The 7,638-nt window shown below is 44.1% G+C and overlaps 1 protein-coding gene across 2 annotated transcripts in view; it reads left to right on the top strand.

Annotated features, from left to right (window-relative positions):
• Window positions 1-7,638, top strand: part of Usp39 (ubiquitin specific peptidase 39) — a 34,707-nt gene that overhangs the window by 13,959 nt on the left and 13,110 nt on the right. For both annotated transcript variants that reach the window (XM_023702904.1, XM_004642799.2), the window contains 3 exons: window positions 3,244-3,321; window positions 5,885-5,952; window positions 6,378-6,566. In XM_023702904.1, coding sequence (XP_023558672.1) covers window positions 3,244-3,321; window positions 5,885-5,952; window positions 6,378-6,566 — 335 coding nt within the window. The remainder of the gene's footprint in view (window positions 1-3,243; window positions 3,322-5,884; window positions 5,953-6,377; window positions 6,567-7,638) is intronic.

Raw genomic sequence — 7,638 nt, 5'->3', positions numbered from 1 at the left:
AAAGAAAGAAAGAAAGAAAGAAAGAAAGAAAGAAAAGAAAAGAAATTAGTGCTTGTCTAGCAAGCACAAGGTCCTGAGTTCAATCCCTGGTATCACCAAAAAAAAGTAGTTACTCAGAGTACAAGATATAAATCAAAAAGATTTTTACAGAAAAGGAACAAACTTATAATAACATAAAATTGTCTTTTCAGCAAACTGAGATAAACTGAGCAGGGGACAGCTGGGTTGTGTGCTAGGTAGGACCATTGGATTCCAACTGCTAGACTGCTAGGGTATCTTCGGTTCAGAGGGTCATTTTCGTTTCTGGACCAGCTCTTGGTTAAGGGCCTAGATTCTTAAGTTCAGGCTGCATCAAGGTGTAAGAGTCTTGTGGGGACTGAGTGTCTGTGAGCCACGGCTGGATAGCTCCACAGCAGCACGCACAGAGCTCCCAGGAAGTGCCCGTGCTGAAGGCAGACATTAGGGCCTCTCAGCTTTTTTTTTTTTTTTTTTTTTTTTTTGTGGAACCAGGGATTGAACTCAGGCTCTTGCGCTTGCCAGGTAAGCACTTATTCCACTGAGCCATCTCCCCGGCCCGGGCCTCTCAGCTTTTGACAGATTTGGAAAGTTAAAGCAGTATTGGTTGCAGATGTAGAAATCTTTAACCTAATAATACACTTGCACAGTTTCCTCTACCATTACTATCTGTGTTGTCTCATAAACATAGTTTCCTCAGTCTCTTGAGACCTAAGCCATTGTCTGGTATGTAGTGTTATTAGCATTGATCATTTGTTGTCACATGAAACATTCTGTGTGTGTGTAGGGGGAGTGTTGTCCTGTAGAGTTGTCGGAGGCCTTTGAATCTGTGTTTTTCCCATGCTGGGTGCAGAACCCAGGGCCTCATGTCTACCAGACTAGTACTCTGCCATTCAGCTACGCCCCACCTTGTCAGAAGCTTTTGGGATTAGGGAAATGAAGTTATGAAAGACTGTAAAAAAATTTTTTTTTATTCTTTTCTTTTTAAAATTATTTATTTATTTATTTATTTATGTATTTATTTGGTACAGGGTCTTGCTACTCAGCTTGGATGCATCTCAGACTTGTAGTGATTCTTCTATCTCAGCCTCCCCAGCACTGCATATGCCACCATGCCCGTTTTCAGTGGCTGGCATAGCATGTGGTACTGGGGATCGAACCCTGGTCCTTGCATTTGCCAAGCAGGTGCTTAGACCACTGAGCCATTTCCCCAGCAACTAAAGTTTTATTCTTTTGGTACACAGACTTGCTACTCAGTTTGGACTTGTAGCAATCCTCCTGTCTCAGCCTCCCCAGCCCTGGGATTACAGGCATGTACTGCCATGCCCAGTTTCAAGTGGCACGGCTCGCCTGGAAACCTGGGCCCAGCACAGCATGTGGTACTGGGCATCAAACTCAGGACCTTGCACCTGCCAGATAGGCACTGAGCCATCGAGCTGTCTCCCCAGACCAAGAAAGACTTTTTTTTTTTTTGGCGGAACCAGGGGTTGAACTCAGGCCCTTGCACTTGCCAGGCAAGCACTTATTCTACTGAGCTATCCCCCATGCCCCAAGAAAGACATTTTTTTTTTTTTTTTTGAGATAGTTTAGGCTGGTCTCAGACTCCTGAGTACTGATGTTAGGGGCATGTGCCATCATGGCTGGCCAAGAAAGATATGCTGTGGCTTTTGAGATTTTTTTTTTTTAATTATTAATTTTATTGAGGAAAAAAATTGCAATGAGACAGCTTAAAAACAGGTTGGTAGGAGAGTTACAACAATTAATACATTGCATATTATTGTCTTTGTAGTAGTCATTCATAGCACAAGATGCAGACATGATATCCTGTCCAAATACTATTAGTACAAATCTTTCTTATTTTTTTTTTCCATAATTTTGTTGGGAAACAAATAGCAATGAGATGGTTTCAAATCAAATTAGTAAAAGGCAAAAGATTTATACTATCTGAAGAGAAACCAGAGTATTCAAATCAAATTAGTAGGATAACTTCAATAATTAGTACATTGCATGTTGTTTTCTTAGTGGTTATTCCTAGTAAAAGATGCAGATATGAAATCCTGTTTACAAACGCTATTAGAACGAATCCCCCTATTGATTGGATTAAGAGAACGTAGCTGTATTTCTGTCTTAACTATTTTGAATATACAGATACAAAATGTTGTTTTTAGTTTTGTCAGCTTTTGAGATTTTAATGGGGTGAGCATAGAGGACGTAAATAGAAGCAAATCTTTTTTTTCTTTTTTGCGGAACTGGGGATTGAATTTAGGCCCCTTAGCGCTTGCCAGGCAAGTGCTTATTCTACTGAGCTATCTCCCGAACCCCAAAAGCAAATCTTAATTAGAAAGGAAGTCACCATTATCCCAGATTGTCCTTATTGGAGGCTCTTAGGATATGTACTTCGTGGATCAGTAATAGTGCTCACATGTTTGATCCTAAAAATCATTGCTGGATAAGCCTTCTTGGTGCTAGCTCTAGAATCACCTTCCTTGCAGGACAGGAATCTTTGTAGCTAGTGGAGGGAAGAAGGAAGTCAGAGCTTCCCCTAGAAACGGATATTATAGGTTATTATTCATTTTTTCATCACTGGGTGATGAGATAGGAGTGTAGGGTAGGGCTGGCCAGATAGCTCAGTGGACTAAAGTGCCTGCTTAAGTAGAGCACAGCAGCCGGGGTTCGATCCTCTGCATGCAGTGCCTGCTCTGCTCCCGGGGCGCACTGAGATGGCGGATGAGACTGGGCATGGTGGTGCAGGCCTGTAATCCCAGCGCTTGAGAGGCTGAAAACAGGAGAATCACTATGAATATGATCTATGTAGTAAGACTCTGTAGACCCTGTACTGAGTGTATATATATTTTTTTATACAATAAATTATTTATAAAAATATATAGTTGTCCTAGATACTTGCTAAAGTTAAATTAATGTACTGAGTATATTTTAAAAAAAGGAGTATAGGGTAGAGGTAGAGGTGGTAGTTGAGCCTCCTTCTGTGGATTTGGCTGGGTGCAGGCATCTAGGGAGAGAATAGAGACAGCGAGGAAGAGCTTGACCTTGAGGGACATCACCAGACTTTGACACCTGGCATCAATGATGAGATAGAGAAGCTTACAGGGGTGTGGCGGGAAGGAAGCAGGGCCAGGGTGGGGGCAGTAGCGGGGTGGGGGCAGTATTGTGCAGTTTGGGTTCCTTTTAGGCCTCCTAGCTTCAAAATGTTCTATTCTTTTTTCCCAGGGGATGGCGTTGACTTCCTTTCTTGGTTTCTGAATGCCCTGCATTCTGCTCTGGGGGGCACAAAGAAGAAAAAGAAAAGTAAGTCTTTTTTTTTTTGTTTTTGTTTTACGGTACTGGGGATTGAACTCAGGATCCTACGCTTGCTAGGCAAGCACTTATTCTACTGAGCTATCTCTCCGGCCCTTCTTTAGTCGTTTTGAGGTGAGGTTTCATTGTGTAGTTAAGGCTGGCTTGAACTCACTTTGTAGTTCACACTAGCCTGGTGCTCATAGTGAGCTTTGCCTCAGTAAGTGCTGGGATTACATTTGTGTGCCACCATGTACCAAGCGGTGTTGCTTTTGAAAAGGAGCTCTTTTTTCTTTACTCTGTTCCAAAACTTTTTTTTTTTTTTAAATTTATTTATTTATTTGATACAGGGTCTCGCTATGCAGTTCAGACTTGTATTGATCCTCTTGTCTCAGCCTCCCACACTGAGGTTACAGGTGTGCTCCATTACTCCTGGTTTTGGTGGCTGGCTCGATATGGCACTGGCATGACGTACCAGTAATTGAACCTGGGTCCTTGTGCTTGCCAGGCAGGTGCTTAGACCTCCAGGCTGTCTCCCTGGCTCCCTACAATCTTTGCAACTTCTTGTCCTCTTGTTTGTAGCTGTTTATCTCTTTTTCAGTGGGGGTGGCCAAGGGCTAGTATCTGTTGTACACATGGGCTAAATTTTCTTCCAAAATAGGCCTCTCACTGTAATTTTAGGTTTTTTGTTTTACTGATTTTTTGGTGCTTTTGGTGGCATTGGGAATTGAACCCAGAGAGTGCTGAGCCACATTCGCAGGTCTCTTTATTTATTTTGAGACAGGGTCTTGCTAATTGCCTAGGCTGGTCTTGGATTGATGATCCTTCTGCTTCAGTTTCCTCAGTAGTAGGGATTGCAGTCATGCACCACCAGGTCTGGCTTTTACAGCTTCTTGTTAGAATATGGTTATATTTCTAGTGTTTTGTTCTTTTTTTTTTTTTTTATTACAGGGTGTATTGGGTCTCACTGTGCAGATCAGACTCATAGCAATCTGTGTGTTCAGCCTCCCAAGAGCTGGGAGACAGGTGTGCACCACCATACCCAGTGTCAGTCAGGTCTCAGCGTGCCCCCAGGGTGGGGCTGGCACCCAGGGATTCAACCCCAGCTGCTTCATCTGCTTAAGCAGGTCCTTCAGTCTGCTGAGCTATCTCGCTTGGCCCCCCAGTGGTAATTTTTTTCCCTCAGTGGTATTTTTAATAAACAGAAATCCTTGGAAGATAATTAACTTTGAGTCAGGTACTGATGGATAAGTATATTGTCACTTAGAGAAGCCAGAAAAGTTGGTCTTATAAAAGGAGTAGCGTAGTGGTTACCAGAGGTCAGAAGAACATGGAGAGAAAGGGGAAGCGGAAGAAATAATGGGTACAGAGTGGGTTCTAATGTTTTGTAGCACAAGGTGATAATGATGGTTGACAGCAGTTTATAGATAGCTGGTAGACAGGATTTGGAATGCTCCCAACACAAAGAAATGATAGATTTGCCAGTTTCCTGATCTGCTCATTATACCTCATGTACAAGTATGGAAATGTCACACTGTGTACTGCATAGATACGTACAGATGTGTGAGTGAGAAGGTAGGGGCTAGGGGTGTGGTTCAGTGGAGAGCGCTTGCCCAGCATGTGCGAGGCCTTGGGCTCAATCCCCAACACTACAAAAAATTTAAAAAGTGAAAGTTGGTGAAATTGGGCTGTAGACATCTTGACCCATTTTCAGACTGATGACTGGGCCACGTGTTGTGCACCCGAGCCTCCTGCCTGTGCAAAAGCAGCATAAGGAGGACACACTGGGGGGCTTGCCTGGCCTGCAGGTTGCAGGTTAGCACAAAATCAGAGCTGGTTGTGCAGTCTGAGGTCTCCCAAGGTTCCAGCCTTGGAGGCTCCTGTCCCTTAGCATTCACACTGGCTTAGCAGTATTAGACTTTTTTTTTTTTTTTTACCTGAATGCCATTATAGTGACTCTTACAGACTGCAGAACCAGCCGAGTCATCTTGAAGCCCTAATGCAGTTTTCACGTCTTCTCTGTTCTGGTGTCCGATGTTTTGGTGTGGCCTGCAGCTGTTTCCACTAAAAGGCCCTGCACTGCTGCCTCATGTCTTCAGCCTGTGCTCTGCCTCGGTTCTCTTCATGTGTGCCCTGGTGGATTCTAGAGGCTGGCTGTGCTTTGTGTCACTGCCTTGCTTCCATTTCAGTCCATATTTTTCTTTCTTGTGTGTGTGCAACACAGGCTGGACATTGCCTGCCTTTCCAGGTGGTGGATGGTCATGGGAAGTTCCTTGGTTGGACTGTTTTGCTTATGATTGATGCATATCATATATATATCAGACTATAAATCATTCATTTCAAGCTCACTTTTTTTCTTATGGAGCAGGCCCTGCATTGGGAGGGTCAAAGGTTGTCTTGTAGAGGAGACATAATTATTTAACAAACAATTATAAAAAACCATTGTGGTAGGTTTAGGGAGAGCTGTGGTTTAGGGAGAAGATGCTGGCTCATGTAAGAAATGTTGAAATTGCCAGTATGTTTTGACATGCTTTCCAGCCTCACAGACCTTGTACTTTGCTTTCTGTTTGTGCAGCAATTGTGACAGATGTTTTCCAGGGGTCCATGAGGATCTTCACTAAAAAACTTCCCCATCCTGATTTGGTAAGTGGGTTGAGCCAGGTCTTGGACCAGTTTATGTTGCATGTGGGATTTGGAGGTGACGAAGAGATGTCAGAGAGCTGAGAGCCTCTTAGAGCTGGTGGCAGCGTCCTGGATCCCCACTGTGGCAGGTGCTGCAGGCTGGGGCGGCAGTGGCTGGAGTGGGCTGTGGGCCGGGTTGGTTTGTCCCCTGAGAGCTGCTGGCATGTTTCTCCAAAAATCTCAGCCAGACTTTCTGCATAGCCTGAGAGCTTCTTAGGTAGCCTGGCATACAAATAAAATTCCTCAGAAGAGGGAAAGCCATCCGTTTGCGACTTCATCTGCTCAGAGGCTGCTGCTGCGTGTGAGACTGCCCTGGCGCCTTCCTTCCTCCCTTACTGGACGACCACTCACGCTCCTTCCTTCCTTTTCTTCTTGCTCATCCTCAGCCAGCAGAGGAGAAAGAGCAGCTGCTCCATAATGACGAGTACCAGGAGACAATGGTGGAGTCCACGTTTATGTACCTGACGCTGGACCTCCCAACTGCCCCGCTCTACAAGGACGAGAAGGAGCAGCTCATCATCCCCCAGGTGCCGCTATTCAACATCCTGGCCAAGTTCAACGGCATCACAGAGAAGGTAGCCCCTGCGCGCACACTGCCCTGCTCGCACTCTCGGGTTCTCACCTGCCCCCAAGGCCTCCTATGTGCCAGGCAGCACTATATCACTTACCCGCATCCCAGCCCCTTTGCCTTCTTTGTATGCTGAGGACTTGGTGCATGGGTGATGGATTCGTTATTGTAAACTTTTCTTGGTAGCCTTTTGGGCTGTCTAATTTCTAGCTGTTAACCTGCAGTGCCCTGTCTTATGTGTCTCATCTGTCTCTGTAGAGTAGAAATCACTGAGGTAGGATGCCACTTCCATCCTTTACTGAAACGTTATGCCATCAGTATTAATGTAAGAGAATTACAGGGGCTGGGGAGATAGCTCAGTAGAATAAGCGCTTGCCTGGCAAGCACAGGGTCCTGAGTTCAATCCCCTGTACCACCAAAAAAAAAAAAAAAAGAATTACAGAATTGAAATATAAATTAAATAATTTGTCTTACTATAATATGACCATTGATCAAATTAAGTTTCATTTTTTAATCTGTTCAGGTCTTTGATTTCTTAGTTTGACTCCTTCTTTTATCCTAGATAGTTTGAATCTTTTTTTTAAGGGAGTGGAATTGAGCCTAGAGTACTGAGCTATACCCCAAGCCATTTTTTAAAATTTTGAGACAAGGTTTCACAATGCTCCCCAGGCTGGTCTTGAACTCATGATTTTCTTGCCCTAGCCTTCTGTAATAGCTAGGTTTATGGGAGTGTGCTGCCACCCTGGCCAAAATGGTTTTGAAGTATATATGTTGTAAGTTTTAATTAAAATATTTTCCTAGGCAAAAAACCTAAGAGCTGGGTATGGTGGCGCATATACCTGTAATCCCAGCACTCCAGAGGCTAAAGCAGGAAGGTTGTCTCAAATTTAAAGCCAGCCTGGGTTACATAATTTAGGGTGAGTTTGAATTACAAAGTGAGAGCCGGTCTCAAAAAACCAAAAGAAAAAATTAAGTGAGTTAAGATTTGTGTGATTGGGGCCAGGGAGATGGCTCAGTGGAATAAGCGCTTCCCTGGCAAGCACAAGGGCCTGAGTTCAATCCCCGGTTCTGCCAAAAAA

The sequence above is a fragment of the Octodon degus genome, unplaced genomic scaffold (genome assembly GCF_000260255.1).
Source record: "Octodon degus isolate 3935 unplaced genomic scaffold, OctDeg1.0 scaffold00162, whole genome shotgun sequence".
NCBI lineage: Eukaryota > Metazoa > Chordata > Mammalia > Rodentia > Octodontidae > Octodon > Octodon degus.
The sequence above is the reverse complement of the archived record's forward strand: the minus strand, read 5'-3'. Positions and strand labels throughout refer to the sequence as shown.